The sequence below is a fragment of the Amphibalanus amphitrite genome, unplaced genomic scaffold (genome assembly GCF_019059575.1).
Source record: "Amphibalanus amphitrite isolate SeventyFive unplaced genomic scaffold, NRLGWU_Aamphi_draft 000104F_arrow, whole genome shotgun sequence".
NCBI classification, from domain to species: domain Eukaryota; kingdom Metazoa; phylum Arthropoda; class Thecostraca; order Balanomorpha; family Balanidae; genus Amphibalanus; species Amphibalanus amphitrite.
In genome coordinates this window covers 1,026,070-1,042,725 of record NW_024881599.1, presented here as the reverse complement: position 1 = coordinate 1,042,725, position 16,656 = coordinate 1,026,070, and the positions used below count along the sequence as shown (strand labels likewise).

The window sequence follows — 16,656 nt, the reverse complement described above, 5'->3', positions numbered from 1 at the left end:
TGCTGAGTGTCTGGCTATATATCAAATTTCAGCAAAATCGGACGAGTAGTTTCTAAGATACAGAAAAGGGGTGCTCACGTGCGCACGTGCATTGGTACCTCAAAATTGGGCCCTACGTTATTGACCAATTTGTTATACCTAGCTGTGTTCCAAATCTGGACTCATTCGGCCCAGCCGTTCCCGAGATACCGTCTTGCCATTTTCATAAACATCTCTCACGCGCCACGTGCAGGACCTCCCCCATCACACCGCATCGGTTCGGCGGATGGTCCTCATCATTTTCAATGAATGGGGCTATGCGACGGTGAAAAAATGGACGTCGTATGTAACCTGACACTCAAGTTATAAGCGTTTACTTTTAGGGCCATTGTGGTCATGGCCAGATTTTCTGTGTCCAGTCCAGGTATACAGAGGTCTATGCCACGACATATCTATTGCCAGAATCGTGTTCCTCTCGCCGATACGCATCGAATGAACTATAATTTGACCTTGAAAGGTCAACTTGAAAATTTGACCTCAGGTCAGGGTCATGACCTGACCGGAAAAGGTCATGTTGCATATCAGTCGATGCGTCTCGGCAATACAAACACAATGAGACCATCCCCAGCGTTCTATCTCTTTCCAATCGAGAGTTATTGGCAAACATCTGTTTGTAGCCTCAAATGACCTCGGATGACCTTTCTAGAGCTTATCAGCAAAAAAGACACATTGGTCGTCACGGGTGGTCCAAATCATTGTGATTCTGAAATATTTGGACTGTTCCTATGCGTACACACGGATCTAGAGGCTTTTTCATTTTTCTCCATTGACTTATAATGGTAAGGTCACGCCACTGGCCTGACCTTAGGGCACGGATATAAAAAATCCGAGATATACAAATTATAGGCGCCCATTACATCATGCAATCCACCAAGTTTAAAACCTTTCTGTCAAACACTGCAGGCTGGACATGTTTGCAAACTTTTTTAGGCTTGCTCAGTTAAATTGACCTGGTGACCTGACCTGACATGACCTGGGGTCAAAAATTTCACACATTGTCCAAAATTGATGTACAAAAGCTACCCCAAGCGGCGCGGCGCTACGCACTGCGGTTTTTTATTCACACGCAAAAAACGCGACAGGGTGGTAACATATGCCCCCCCCCCCCCACTGGGGTGAAGGTTAAAAGTCTGGTATGTTGTGGCATGTTGAGGGTGAAGTAACATCTCATGTGAGCGGCGTTCTACATAAATTTGTGCGCCACTGTGTTCCGGACAAGTTTAGTGTGCCGTGACATTGTCACTGTCTGTGTCGGTGGAAAGGTCAGTGATAGGTCAGCTGGGGACAAACTCGCTGGCACTGAGCTCCCAGGTGGGGTAGGGCTGAGCAATTACTGCTCCAGGGTGGTACTTCTGGCTAAGACGTCGCGCGAGATCAAAGACTTGTGAGTGAGGACGGGACTAGACGGGACTGCCCTCAGAGGTCAGGCGAAATGTCAGGCCAGATGATATATCGTCACGGAGCAGTCGGAAGCGGACGCGACATTTGTATGATAAGTAGAAAGCATGAGTAGTCTAGCACAGATTTCCGGTGTTGATGTCGCGCGTCATTGATGCGTATTTTGTAACGAACGGCGACGGAGTCGTGCGATAGTCAGCGTCGCAGAAGGCGACCTTTGTCACGTGTCTTGCTATTGAGAATGCAGTGGATGTGTTGCCTGAAGGTTGTTGTTGTTGTTGTAGTCCCTCCGCTCAGTCGAGCGTAGCCGAACGGCTCTGGAGGGACCTGGCAGCGGCCGCCAGGGCCGCCACCACGTCGTCGTCCCGCAGGTCCCTCAGATGTGGGTGTATAGTCCCCAGCACGCGCATGCGGGTTCCCATCAGGGCCGGGCAGCGCGCCAGGACATGTCTCGGTGTGTCCGCCTCTTCTTTGCAGATGATGCACCGCGCCGCCGGGCACCTGAGGCTACTGCATTGTTCGCAGCGCCCGCCAGGGTTTCTTCCAATCCTGTGTAGATATTGTGCCGACGCCGACCAGTGACCGGCTCGTAACTGGTGGACATCGGCCGCCCTCGTACGGTCCAGGCCGGCCACCGGCGGCGGGGGGCGCGAACCCATGAGGTCCCGGTACCATCCCTCGGGCCACCGCGCCGTCGCTCGCGCCCGCGCCGATCTTGCCGCCGCTCGGTGGACCGTCTGAACGTCCAGTGGGGCTGATTCCTGCGGCAGCTGTGCCGCCTCCTTAGCCAGGATGTCCGCGCGTTCGTTACCCTCCAGCCCGCAGTGGGAGGGAACCCACTGTAGATGGGCCCGGCGGCCCCGCTCCGCCAGCATAAGCAGGGCCTGCCATATTGTGGCACCCAGCCGTGATCGCTGGGCCGCCGGTCCCGCGCGCAGGGCCGATAGAGCCGACTGGCTGTCGGTGCACAGTATCACCGGGTCGCCCGGGTCCTCCTCTGGGTGGTCCAGCAGCCAGCTCAGCGCCGTGGCCAGAGCCACCATCTCGGCCCGGTAACTGGAACACAGCCGGCCCGCCGGAGCTCGCAGTTCCTGCTCCTCTCCTCCCGGGCGAACCACCAGCGCGCCAGCGCCTCCATTGTCCACTCCGCCCTCCGCCGAGCCGTCCGTCCAGATCCAGGTCGCGCACTGGGTTAGGCCTCCCAGGCACCTCTCCGCCGCCCGTCTTCTGTCCGCCGCCGACGCGCCCAGCGGCAGTTCGCCGACATCCAGGGCCAGCGAGACACCAGCCGCACCCGTCCACGGCGGGGGGCGGCGGGAGATCATCGGCTCGATGGGGCCCGCAACACCGGCCGCCGTCCAGACTTCCCGGCCCAGAGAGCGCCATCCCCCGGTACTCTTCAGGCGTACGGTGGGACAGGCCTCCGCTACTCTCCTCAGAGGGTCTTCCGGGGGTAGAGCCAGTGCTTTGGCCAGGAATCTCGCCGCTAGGGACTCCCTTCTAGCTGCGACTGGCACTAGGCCCGCTTCCGCCATCACCGCGTGGGCCGGAGTGGAGATTGGGCATGCGGCGATGATACGCGCCACCGCCCTCATCTCTCTCTCCAACAGCTCCACGTGCGAGGGGGGCGTCGCCGGGAGCCACGCTGCTGCCGCGTGCTCCATGGCCCCACGGATGTACCCCTGGGCCACCACACGGAGCTGGCGCTCTTCCAGGCCCCAGCTGCGGCCGGACAGCTTTTTGAGTTGCCTGAAGGTCGCAGACCCGGAGGTACGCAGCGTAATTAAATACCGACGACATGGTGATAATCTCAGGTACCCACAGTGCCTCAGGACTTTCATTAGATTACAAGTTTCGCCGGATGAGAAATTAAAGCGGCTAAACGCACGGCAACAAGGTTTACCCCTGACTTCGTATGTAAGTAGTCCAGTAACATGAACGCTAATTAAAATTACTAGCACGCTTAACCCGGCAGGCGGTGGGCCTACCAGCCAACTTCCGCGCGGTGTGGGGGGGGGGCACTTTTTTGCCCCCCCCCCGTATCTCCGAAACTACTGGACGGATCCGGAAAATTCAAACGGCGTTCGATAGCCCTGTCAAATTTGTTGAGGGAAACCAAATTTCATTGACCTCGGGGTCACCGATGACGTCACAGGTCAGGTCAAAGATAAAATGTTTCACCGTTCACGGGGCTTCTAGGGAAAGCGCTATAACACCGAGTAAAACGCATTTTGTCGAAAATCAGCGATAAGGCGTCAGTTGTCTAGTATATATGTTGCTATTAGAGGTCACTGTTCATACAAGGTCAGGTCACAGGTCAGGTCACCAAAGGTCACCAAGGGTCACCACATGAGCCCAACTTTACTAAGGTTATGCGATGCATGTTTTATGGCCAGTTTTTCATTTCCAACTCAATGGTGTTGGTTATAAGACCATCAGGTACGGTTTAGGTCACTTTCTGGTGGAGGTCAGGTCAAGGTCAGGTCAAAAAAGGTCAAATTTCAAAGTTGATATTTTTGCATAAAATGGGTATCGATTCGATGCAGCTTGCCACGGGGAGTCTAATGGTGGTCTTTGTTTTGCGCTACGAGGTCTAGAATTGCTAAAAATTGAGTTTGAAAATTTGACGTCATCAATTTTGAACAGTTTTTCGCTATAACTTGGCTAAAAAAAGAGGTATCGATCTCAAATTTGGTATGTAGGTAGAAGGCGGTAGGGGCTATCACATATATTCCGTTTTTTTTTTCGAAATTCAAAAAACTTTTTGGATTTTTTGGCTATTATATTCAAAAAATCTATTTTTTGATTTTTGGGGGTCAAAATCCAAAAAAATCGAAAAACCGAAATAGCAGTTTTGTAGCCCTTTTGATTCTACACCTTTTATGTCTGAAACATTTTTCTATACCTCTAAAGCTGTAGGCCCGACAGCTCTTCCCGCGAAACCTTTTTTTGGGTCGAAAATGGCAAAAATGACGTCACTCTGACGTCATTAGCGGCCAACCTATCATAGCCTTTGGAAAAATTTTTGGTCACCATGTGCGCTAGCTGCTCCCGGGAGGGTACCGAAAGTTTGGTGACGATCGGCGCAGCGGTTCTCGAGATATATCGAAAAAACTAAAGGGGGGCAAAAAAATGCCCCCCCCCCCACCGCCTGGAAGGTAAAACTGCCTAGGTATGGAAGAGCAGACCATGCATACAGTCCGTATCCGTTTAGCCCTACTGATAATTTTTACTTTGACAAGCTCAACGCGCAATAGTAATAAGAATGTTAGGTTTCAGCGACATTTTTTTCTTAGCAAGAATTCCGATGTATTGACTCGCTAAAATGTTTTCTGATAAAGATTAGGATGCATGTGAATATGTAAAATAAACTTTCATAGCCAACATGACCAATACCACTTACCCGTCGGGTGCAATGATCCAGTCCTGCCAGCCGAGGTCCCGGAAGCTGACGTACAGGTTGCGTTTCTGGCAGACGCTGAACTCCTGTTTTTGTATGTAGTCCTTCAGACTGGACGAACTCGTCTGGGAGTTGCTGCGATTGCGCTTCTTCTTGCCCCTGAAAAGCCGCAGACGGGGGTTGATGCATTGTTTGTTTATTGGGGTTTTTGGGCGTGCCGACTGCTGCACTAATCATACCAACATGCTGGCCTTACCTGAGCTGGTCAATGCTGGCCGGTCGCATTATTGAAAAGGGACTGGCCTGACGAGTGTTAATGGACCAATCAGCCCGTTTCTTCACCGCCTGACCGACTCAAGGGCGCTCCCAGTACTGACCGTTTTCCGTTCGGGGACCGTTTGAAGCGGGAGAGACGCGGCAGCGGACGCTTCAACTGCTGCTGCTTGAAGAACGCAGTCATGAACGGCTGGCGCGCCTGCTCTCCGTAGGCGTCCACCAGTCCGACCTGACCCGGTACCAGCTGCTCTCCGCCCTCGGAGGTCACCTGGGGACATCCGGGTCAACAGAGGTCGGATGAGAGGCGTTAGGGCCCTCGGAGGTTACCTGGGGACACATGGGTCACCAGAGGTCAGCTGAGGTCAGATGAGACACGTTAGAGTCCTTGGAGCTCGCCTGGGGACACCTAGGTCACCAGAGGCTAGCAAAGGTCAGATGAGAGGTGTTAGAGGCTAGGGCCCTCGGGGATCATCCGGAGACACCCAGCTCAACAGAGGTCACCAAAGGTCATAAAGCGAGACGGCTTTGCAGCTTTAAGTGTCTGTAAACATCTTCGTTCACGGACGATTGTGGAAGCTGGACACCGTATACAGAACAGCTAAGCTGTTGGTAAAGGTCAGCACTCAGCAACTTGCCTGTTTTAAAAACATGATAAGCATTTTGTAGAATTCAGCATAGCTGATGATCGTCACTGAAGTGATCTCTCTTCATCTTTTTTTTTTGTTTAATTCATTAGCATAAGGCTATGTTTTAGATTTTAGTGGGGACTAGTAATTACAGTTTTTTTTGCATTGCATATTACCTGTGCTTGGTTCAACGAAGCGTTTTGGGAGGATGAGGTCAAATTAATTATTTTAATTTTTAAAGGTCGCTGAGGTCGTTAGCCGGCAGGGTCTTATAATCGTTGGTGGAAGATTCAGAATTTTATGCTCGAATACCCGCACATTAATTCGTTCTCCTGCGTGGCCCATCTGGAATTTCCCCGAGTTCAGGCAGCAGCATCGTCACTGCCATTATCGAGGATCATCCAGCAGATCCTAGTTGTTCTCGCAATGGTAATACCATACCACCGCGAAAAAGCCACAAGCCGGCCTTAGCCGGATCGCTACAAAGAGCCCTCGATAAAAATACCATTCATCTTGTTTCTCATCTGTACGTCTTCTGCCATATTATTTGATTGACACTCAACTCAATTGCAGAGGCGCACTGAAGGGGCGTCAGCGTCAAGCTTCAGACTAAGGCGGTTCCGTGTGTCTTCTCAGAGGAGCCATTTTTGGCCAAGTCCCGGTTGTGCTATAGCTTCAGGCTGTGCCTGAGGCTAATCCGTACCATGGATCAGGCACTAAACGGACGGCGAGTCCTGCCAATCAACTAGCGACTGATCTGCTGTCGTCGGAAAGAGTCATATCAATACCCATTTATTGCTGAATAGCTATCCCTCAGCGAGACCCTTCCCAATCCACTTTGTGTACCTATATATTTGTAATTGTAAGATCGGCCTGCAGCACTGACCTCCATGAAGAGACCGAGGTTGGAGTGGGGGAACATGCGCCACAGGTCTGCGGCGCTGGACACGTTGAACGTCAGCCAGCCGACGTAGCCGGGCTCCAGCACCCTGGCGCCCACCTCCTTCAGCTGGATGTCGTCCGGGCGCGTCTCGCCCTCGCCTGGGCGGAGGTGCACGGCGTTAGACAGACATATACTGGGTGGAAGGTAGATAATCAGGTTATGTTCAACTAAATAAATACAGACAGCGGAGATAGACGGATGAAGTCAATCATTCAATTAGGCAGACAGGCAGAAAATCTGATAAATATAACCCGCGCGGTGAGAGGTCGATATATCGGCACCTCAAACATGCACTCAATGTAGAGCCTTATGAAATGTTGCATTACGCATACGAACCTAACAGGCCAGACAGACAGATGTGCCGATCACTTTGTCAGGAATAACGCTGCAAGTTGCACCTGTCGCCTACGGTATCTTGTGATTAAAAGCCAATGCGATTAAACAACAAAAATTGCTGTATTTGTGCCTGCACATAAAGTAATGTCAGAAGAAAATGTCATCAGAAACCGCAATTCGGAATTATTTCATCTAAAATTGTGCCGGTATTATTCCGTCCTTTGTTGATTTTAGCCATTGTTTGGTAAGTGTGCGTCAATAGACTAGAACCAGCAAGGTCAGAGGCGCTCAACTACCAGCGTGTTTGGTCTACTGCCGTGTCGGCAGAATTGGGCAAGTTGCAAGGCACATACTGAATATTATATGAGCTTTTGTGTAATGTACATACGTTCACAATTCCAAAGGCACTTTGAAACGACGCTAACAATAAGAAATGATAATGGATGACGCACAGTAGGTGATTCTAAAGCAAATATTATGTTTTACAGGGCAGAACATTTGTCCTTTGAATACGGTTCGCTTCAAGGATAAATGCTTTTAATCAAAGACACGTACGGCTCTCGCGAGGTTAAGCGGTAGGTTTTGCACCTTTACATTTTCGGTCATATCTCAGAAACTAATCGATCTACGATGAAGCCATTTTACGCGATCAAGGCCGGCTTATGAACCAACAAGTCGATCGCATCTTCAACACTTAAAAGCTTAAGACGAGAAGATACAGTCTGAAGTACGTACACTAAATTTTCTAGGTGCAAAACCTACCGCTAAAACCCGTGAGACCTGTGCCTTTGTACATGCTGGAGAAAAAAATGCAATGGTCTCCTAGTGGCTATTTTTTCTGAATTGTGTATCAGAAACTAAGTCTGAATAATTGAGCTGCTGGCTGTGGTTCTCGATGCCCGCCAAGGACCCGCCCAGCCAGCAATTCGTCCGGGATGCGGTTGGGGACGGTCGGGATAGGCTCCGGATGTCCCGACTTGTCCCTACAGGGTTGGGTAGGCTTGGGTTGTCCCAATCGATACCGGACCTCGATGGCCGGCGGTAGGGGCGACTCGGGATTTCCGGACCGCATGCTTAATCGGTTGGGACGCGGTACGGATAGCCCAATCGAATCCAATGTTTAGACAGGCTTGTGATTTACGTTGTTATCCCAACCGATCTGAGAAGGCGCTTCGGGCACCATATCCGGTGGCCCAGAAAGCCTGGAAAAGCAATCAGATGGGCCGCGTGCAGGCAGACGCGTCCTCTGAGCGCAGCGGCCAGTCTAGCTGCCGCGTTGGTCAAGTGTCGATCCCTCCTTTGAGCTGCTGCCTCAGGATATTGCTTTTGAACTGGCTCTAGCAAGCGGTCGGTTCAACTGTTGTCGTTGCAGAGAAATCAGTCCGTATTTGAGAACAGGGTGAGTATAGTGCACACTTCATCCGTGATGTAGGGAGCGGGAAAGCTATAGGTAATAGAAATTGTTATGTTCGTTGTGGTTGTACGGCATGTGAACTACACTCGTGCTGTCGCATGTTTGATCAGTTATCATGGACAGAAGATGTTTGGTCTCATTGTCAAGTGTCGTTAATGGTTGCATTGTAGGTTTGAAACCTGAATTACCAGGCATACCATGTGAAATGTCAGATGTGGGTTATTTCTTAGTGATTTTTAGTGTGTCCCAGACTTTGATTAATAACCTCTTGGTCATTTTCAGATGCTCTCTTCGCACAGTGGTGAACCGCCCGACCAGATGCCAACCGTCTAGTTTCGCGGTGGCTCTCTGAAGCTCGTGACGGCAGACGGACACACTGTCCGCAGAGGAGCCGACACGAACAAGGCGCAGGCCTGCTATAATGACTGTGAACACCGGAAGTGAGTCCGCTGTGCCAGCGCCTTGCAGCGGCGCTAAGATGATGGCCGACGCCACGAATGTGCTGGCCAGGCTGTGAATTTGTGAAAATTTGACCTGTGTGCAACCAGTAAATTTGTGAATATATTTCAGTGTCCAATGTAATTCATTTTGTCGTGCAGGCATTATAAAGGTTGAGTTGGAGAATAATGAAGAGGCGAGGGGGTTGCGGTGGCGCAAGCAAAGTGGTCGCATCTGCATAACAACAATCTGGGGTTATAAGACTGCGGTTAATATGTCAGATGCCTGCGGTATTCCCAAACCGGCCGTGCGGGCCGAGTTGGGACATCCCGATCGGGATCGGAGTTCATCGCTTGTTAACCCTCGCACGACCAGGCCATTTCTCATAACACGAACGACCAGGGGGGGGGGTTGTTACGACCCCCCCCCCCCCTGGCGTTTCGAAACGGAAGGTCGTAGAGCTTAGCGGAAAAAACCAACGGATTGCTCTCAACGAGATCTCGCGATTGGTGGTATATTTTTTGGTCCTAGGTCAACATTTGACCTACTTATGACCGGTCAAAGGTCAAATTTTCGGAAAAATCTAACTTTTTCAGATTTCCGCGCCGATTGCGGCAAAACGGTAAGAGATATCGACTTGAAACTTTCACTATCGTGATCCTTGATCAATTCTCTATCGTTTGGTGCGTATTTCGATGTCATAACTCTAAAAATGATGCGTTGGGAGCATCGGAAGTCTGCAAGGTCATTTGTGCATTGGGTCACGTCAGGCGTGTGACGTCACTGACCTGACCCTGACCCAAAATGAACTACAAGAAACAACCGACGATGCCTGAAATGGATAGCAAATTCGAATTCAGGGCATCAAAATACCCCGAAAAGGCATACAAGTGCAAGAAGTCATTACAGGTCAACCGAGGTCACTGACCTGACCTTGACCTTTAGTAACCTTGAAAAGGTCAACGGACATTGTGCCAATGTCAAATCAGCCAGTTATGGTTCTAAAACAATCCATCAGTGTGTCAGGTCAGTCGGCATTTATACCAATGTGAAGCAATCTCCAATTTAGCGTAAATCTGGCCGGAGGTTGTTCCCTTTATGACGTCATAACTCCGTGACCTGACATGACCCGATCAATTTTTTTTCGGCAAAAGATGCGCAAAGGTTGCCCCAGAGGGTATTGAAAATTTCAGCCCGCTACGACAAGCCGTTTAGCGTGCACTTCGAAAAAACCTCAGGGGGGGTTGATACAACCCCCCCCCCTAGGCGTTCTAGGGTTAAAATGCCATAAGGCGGTCCGGATGCGTGCGGGATTTTCGAACCGGTTGTACGGGGAGATTTGGGGAATCCCGATCGGGATCGGAGTTCAGCGCTTGTTAAAACGTCATAAGGCGGTCCGGATACGTGCGGGATCTCCCAACCGGCCGTGCGGGATAGGTTGGGATATCCGGACCGTTCCAGCCCGTACAAAGTGTCTCATTTCCCAATCCCGTCCCACTCCGGTCCCGATCGGGGTGGTGCGGGCTGAGTCCAAAAATCCCGATCGGGAACGGAGTGGGATTGCTGGCTGGGCGCCACCTACCATTCTTCGCCAGCTCCACTTTCAGTGGTAAGATTTTGTTGAACATAAATTTGAGTCGTTGAAAAATGGTGATATGGGATGTTGAGTACCGAGCAGCCTACACCCGGCAGGTGCTATGTCGCTAACCTAGCGAATACCGGCCGGCGGCCAAGACACTAGCATAGCACCCTTCCGCATCCTCGGAACGTACGTACCAACTGCTACTATAAATAGCCAATGCCATTGTACGGGTCGGGCATTTTGCCCTTCCTTCAGTTGTTAGCCTAACACATGTTTATTTTATGCAACCCGTTCCACGTCTACATGCCATCAACTAGGAGTGAGTGAAGAGTGAAGTGAAGAGTGAAGAGTTAGAGTTAAGAATAACGTATGCAAACACAACAGCAGCAGTAGCAACAACTACAAAGACAACAACAACAACGACGGCGGCGCCGACGACGACGACAACAACGACGACAATCGTCCGCTCACCTCCGATCAGCTGGAATATCCTGAGCGTCACCGATTGGTAGTCGAACAGGGCGTCCTCGGCGTACCCCTGGTACACCCGTAGACTGGTGTCCAGCTGGTTTTCGTCCATCGGTACCTCAGTTAGGTCGAACCTGGACAAAGACAAGCTGCGATCAGGGCCTCGTTTCATGAAGCGAGTCCGTAACTTACGCCGGTTTTTGGTCTTGTATTGCAAGTGCATGTGAAGCGAATATGACGACAGTTTGAATCGTTGAATTTATTTATCTTGCAAGCAAGAACAGAAGGGAGAAGGTGAAATAAGTTTATCGTTTAACATGCACTTGCAATACAAGCCCAAAAACTAGCGTAAGTTACGGACTCGCTTTATGAAACGAGGCCCAGGTCACACTGAGGGCTTGAGGGGTCGTTTGTTTAAAGGTGCGTACGGTACACATGAAGAGATATCTTTGCTCATCGAAATTCATATGCTTGAAAGTGATTCAAAAGTTTTACAAGTAAACCACCATGGATGGTTGAATCGTGCATCCGATCGATGGGCTGAACGTATGATTTTGGTGTACCTAAGCGTTATATCATGTCTGCGCTGAGTTCTGAACGCCGTATAATCCCAAACCATCGTAAGATGGTTGGTCCTGAGGATAGAACCGGATGCTCTCAGGTTCAAATTGATCTGAAGTGGAACAACGCTGTGCACTGAGCAGCCGTTCTGGAACGGCTGATTTGTTTTCTAAGGGCGTTGACCCGCCGACGGACTGACCAGAGCAGCTGGCTCCGCGGCAGCTCCAGCTCCTTGAACAGCTTGCTGCCGTGGTTGATGAAGCTCATGATGAGGTCGCTCTCGTCGATGACCTGTTTGTCGACAGTGGTGATGTTGAAGTCCTTCCAGGCACTGCCGACGCCCTCTGGGTCCAGCTTGAGGTCACCTGGCGGTCGGTGGGTGAACTGTTAGTTCGTGGCTCAGTCATGAGCGTCCTTAGTCTTGGCGAAGGGCCAGGCCTGGCCAGCACCACAACAAAAACTGACACATAATGGAACCGAGACAAACTCCTGGGTCCGAGACAATGGCGTGGGACGAGACGACAGTGTGACAGCGACATCGACGCCCATACAGAGACCGTGACCGATTCGAGACTGATTTCTGGTGCACTAACCAGGCAAACACAAACAGAAGTTCTGCACCTTTTTACGCCCAATTCAGGCGGCAGTGCACATATTTCAGTAATAGAGCAGGCGATTTCGACATTACGGCATAGTGCATTCGTATATTGAATCGCGGCACCATTTCGCGGTAGTGCAGGTAAAAGTGGCCCAAATTCAGGCATATTAGACATAGTGCACATTATTCGTCAGGTCGTTTCAATTTCGGGGTGCTGCATGTATGTAATTTAGGCACTGTTCGGTACGTCCGGCATTGCATTAATAAGCAATAACATTTTTAGACATTTCACGCTACCTAAGCCTCCAATGGCATTCGTAGACGGTCAGCGACGCAAAAAAAGTCACATAACCAGCTGCACTGTTCTTGATGCAAAAGGTAGAGGGTATTTGATGTTTCATATGGTTTCAAACATATAGGTAACACATAGTGCACATTATTGGTCGGGTGCTTTAAAGTTCGGCGTGAGCAATAGGTATTGTTTCGCAGGGTTTGGTGTTTGTATATTTGTTCATGAACAGTTCGTGAACAATGTTTGTTTGTTTATCTGATAGTTTACGAATTTTGGCATTCAAGGTCATATGTTCACCAACCATTCTCTGTTCACGAACAGTTCGTGAACGTTCGTGAACGTTCATGAACAAGTCATCATTTCTGATATCTTTCGAGCAATTGTTATCATACGGTGCAGACATGACTGCAGGCATGTTTTACATGCGAAAAATGCACCAGTCATATCTCAAGCACAGGGAATCGTGATTCATAATTATTCTTGCAACGCTGAGGCTTAAATTGTGCATTTCAGACCTTGCATGACGTCATATAGGACGCCAATAAGGTTGTTAGGTGCAGTAGGAGCTTTTCGCTAATAACTTCCGATCAAATTGAGCTAGCGAGTCGGTTGAGCCTTCAATGGACTCAGAAAGAACTGCCAAATCGATTGATATGCAGCATGACATCCTTCATGGAGCTTTGTGACCCGAGGGGCTTTGACCTGGCCTTGACCTGAGGGCAACATCCTAAAAAGACCTAATCCAAACAAAAAGTATATCATTCGAAGCGCCTGGCCACGACGAGCACGATGGTGCCACAATCGCGGCTCTGCCACTATTTGTGGAGAAGTTATTTACCAAAAACCAAACCCATACTTTGTGACACTTGACCTGACCTCAGGGGTCATCGGTTGGTGTAAGACCTTGAAATCGGATGCCAATCGCTGTGGTTCGTACTGACGCACACGCTGGCTTTTTCCGCAAGGTTCTATCTCAATTAGGAGCGAAATGGCTAAGGAGGGGGTCTTATCTACCCCCTCTTTACCGTGTTCGCGAACAGTTCATGAACGTTCGCGAACTGTTCGTTGTTTGTTTACCAAAATTTGACCGATGACGTCACTTGTTCGCGAACACATTTGTTCGTGAACAGTTTGTTTATGTTTGTTTATTTGAAAAATTAAACAAACACCAAACCCTGTGTTTCGGCTTCGCTCAGTTAAATTCCCCACGATACTGAAAGGCGATAACAAAAATCTATAGCATTCCTGATCTTTTTGAACCAGCAACGAAGTTATGGAGCCGATTCAGAAGCCCTGAATGCCACGTGACCGTGTCACCGAGTTCTTGAGTGAGATTTACGATAAGATAAATTCCTGAGAGCTTAGGCTGCATTTCGGCAGCTCTTTGACCAGGTTTCGTGCTGCTCTTGACACACCGATAGGGGGCTTTCAAAATATTTTCCCAATCCAGCAGAGAATTCACTTGAACATCGCCTAAATTGCTTTGCGGGACGCCAAATATCATGTCACATGACAAAACCGTGCACTCTGGCGAAATTGAGCCTACGGTCCACTGAATTTAAACGCACTATCTTCTAAATTGATTGCTCTGTTTGGAAACGTGTGCACTATTACTGAATATCATGCATTCGGCCGAATTAGCAGTGCACTATGCCCAACCGTCGAAATCGCTTGCACTGTTTCTGAACTGTGTGCACTAACTATATTTGGTTATTTCCATATTTGGCCGTGAAAAGGTGTATTTCTGAATGTAGCGTGATCGAGACCTGACACACTTTAACCCTCGCCCGTAATTGGTGTTTTTCCAGCCGCGAACGTATGGGGGGGGGGGGGTCCGTTGGACCCCCTTGCCGTTTCGCCCCTGATCGAGCTAGAGCTTTGCGGAAACAGCGAGCGTGTTGCCCGTGACGATGACGAATGACGAATTTTAAGGTCCTAGGTCATTGGCTGACCTTCTAGGTCAGGTCAATGACCCAAAAGTGGGAAAATCGGGACCTGTTAAAAGTTAGAACGTCGCAAAGTGTGGCTGCTATGGGGTATTTCGGGGTGCTGATCACGAATATCATATAAGTTTTGAGCACAGATGATGTATTCATGCATTTAGGCCAGGTCGGGTCAGGTCAGGTCAGGTCAACCAGTAGGGGTCCTGCCGGGTATTCGTAGTAGGTGTCAACCGCCTCTGAAGGCTTCGTAACATCTTACGAAGGCACCACAACTACTCGTAAATGTTCATAAATTCGAAATCAGCTCCAAAAACTGGCCTAGCAACATGTAAAACTCGAAAAATGAACCGAGGTCATCAAAGGTCACTGACCTGACCTGACCTTCAGGTGACCTTGACACCCACCCTAATGCATGGGACCAACATCATTTCACATGTTTCGTGGTTTCAAACCACGAAAAGACTGCAAAAGCGCGGCTAATGCGAGCCAACATACGCCCAATCGCGATTCCGGCCAAACATGGTCTCAAAAAGTAGGTCACAGGTCAAAGGTTATTTGGGTCAGGGTCATGAAATTTTCAGGGTGGGTGTAAAATTGATCATCTCGAGGGTACTGAAAAGTGTCGCGATCGGCCGCTTTTTACGCGAGTCATTCACGAAAAACCGAGGGGGTCCATTCAAACCCCCTATACGAGCGAGGGTTAACCTTCCAGGCGGTGGGGGGGGGGACATTTTTTTTGCCCCCCTTTAGTTTTTCCGATATATATCTCCAGAACCGCTGCGCCGATCGTCACCAAACTTTCGGTACCCCCCGTGAATAGCTTTTGCACATTGTGACCAAAAAGTTTCCAAAGGCTATGATAGGTTGGCCACTAATGACGTCAGAGTGACGTCATTTCTGTCATTTTCGACCCAAAAAAGGTTTCGCGGGAAGAGCTCTCAGGCCTACAGTTTTAGAGATACAGAAAAAATGTTTCAGCCATAAGATATGTAGAATCAAAGGGCTACAAACTGCTATTTCGGATTTTCGAAATTTTGGGATTTTGCCCCCAGAAATAAAAAAATAGATTGTATAAATATAATAGCCGAAAAATCCAAAAAAATTTGAATTTCGAAAAAACCGGAATATATGTGATCATGGGGGTAGGAGCGCCAAAAATATTGGTGAAGGTCTGTAGCGATTTCTAAAGCACGCGGCCTCTCCCAATGCTTTTGACTTTTAGTTCGATATGGGTTACTGGCCGTGCCGTTGAGCATAGGCTAGGAACAGGGGGACCGGGGGTCATACCCCCCTCCAGTTTTCAGCCATTTTTCTAAGAAAAATCTTTATTTTTGATTTAAATACAAAACTAAGAGCAGGAAACGGTTCAGCAAGGTGAGATGAGCGAAAAACTGCAACGAATTTCTTCATAGGGTATTGGGGCTTCCACGAAGTGACATTGAAGTTTCGCTGCCCTCCCTTCCCCCCCCCCCCCACACACACTTTTTGTGAGTTTCCTACGCCCATAGAAATGAGAATCGTCGTCCGGCATTTTCACGTGCTTGAGGGGTGACATTTCATGGAACTGACTGCTGGCAGGCCGCAGAAAGTGGATGTAGTTCAAGTTCGCGTGCTGCACTGACAGACCATCAGATCGAGTCACGCACAGGGTACCCACTACCTACTTCATGACCCCGCGTGGCCCTGGACCTGCCAGTGGCCACAGGACGGCTGTCGGCTGAGACCCGTCCTCACCACAGCATGGCTGCGAGTCCTCACCTGAGGAACGCTGAGAGTCTGAGACTCCTCTTCTGAGGACCGCTGAGAGTCTGAGACTCTTCACCTGAGGACCACTGGACTCCTCACCTGTGTCCTCGTCGTCGACCATGCTGTTGTAGATGTCCATGAGGAACTGGGGCGCCGAGCTCTGCACCTCCTGGAAGGCGGGCCGCGGCCGCCGGTGCAGCCCTAGCAGCAGCAGCAGGTCCTCCTGGATCTCCGCTCGGTCCACATCGGATATCTCTTCTCCAGCCACCGTCTGACCCTTGTGATTGTCCACGTAGATGGGCGAGTGTTCGGGGCACACCGCCCCCCACAGCGCACACAGCAGCCACAGCCACCGGGGCCGCATTTTTGCACCTCGCCCGCACCGCGGCTGCCCCACGGAGCCGGCTAGCGACCACTGTCGGCGTCGCAGTCTCCAGACGGCGCACCGGCCGGCACCGGCCCGCACCTGAGCCGCACACCTTGACCCATTGGCGGAGTCTAATGTTAGCGAGCGGCGCAGTGACAGGTCCGGCGGTGACGGACGGACAGGTCGGGACGTAATGACAGGGACGGTCGTCGGGGGCCGGCCAGGGGGA

At 50.2% G+C, this 16,656-nt stretch overlaps 1 protein-coding gene across 1 annotated transcript in view; it reads right to left on the bottom strand.

The window, feature by feature from the left end:
• The window catches only part of LOC122380672 (bone morphogenetic protein 7-like), a 35,404-nt gene extending 18,872 nt beyond the window's left edge, over positions 1-16,532 (bottom strand). Inside the window, exons 1-6 of the mRNA XM_043364038.1 lie at positions 16,160-16,532; positions 11,681-11,846; positions 10,924-11,054; positions 6,626-6,780; positions 5,215-5,381; positions 4,841-4,996 (exon numbers count right to left, since the gene is read on the bottom strand). Of these exons, the coding sequence (XP_043219973.1) occupies positions 4,841-4,996; positions 5,215-5,381; positions 6,626-6,780; positions 10,924-11,054; positions 11,681-11,846; positions 16,160-16,424 (1,040 nt within the window). The 5' untranslated portion in view covers positions 16,425-16,532. The remainder of the gene's footprint in view (positions 1-4,840; positions 4,997-5,214; positions 5,382-6,625; positions 6,781-10,923; positions 11,055-11,680; positions 11,847-16,159) is intronic.
• Between the last annotated feature and the right edge of the window lie 124 nt (positions 16,533-16,656).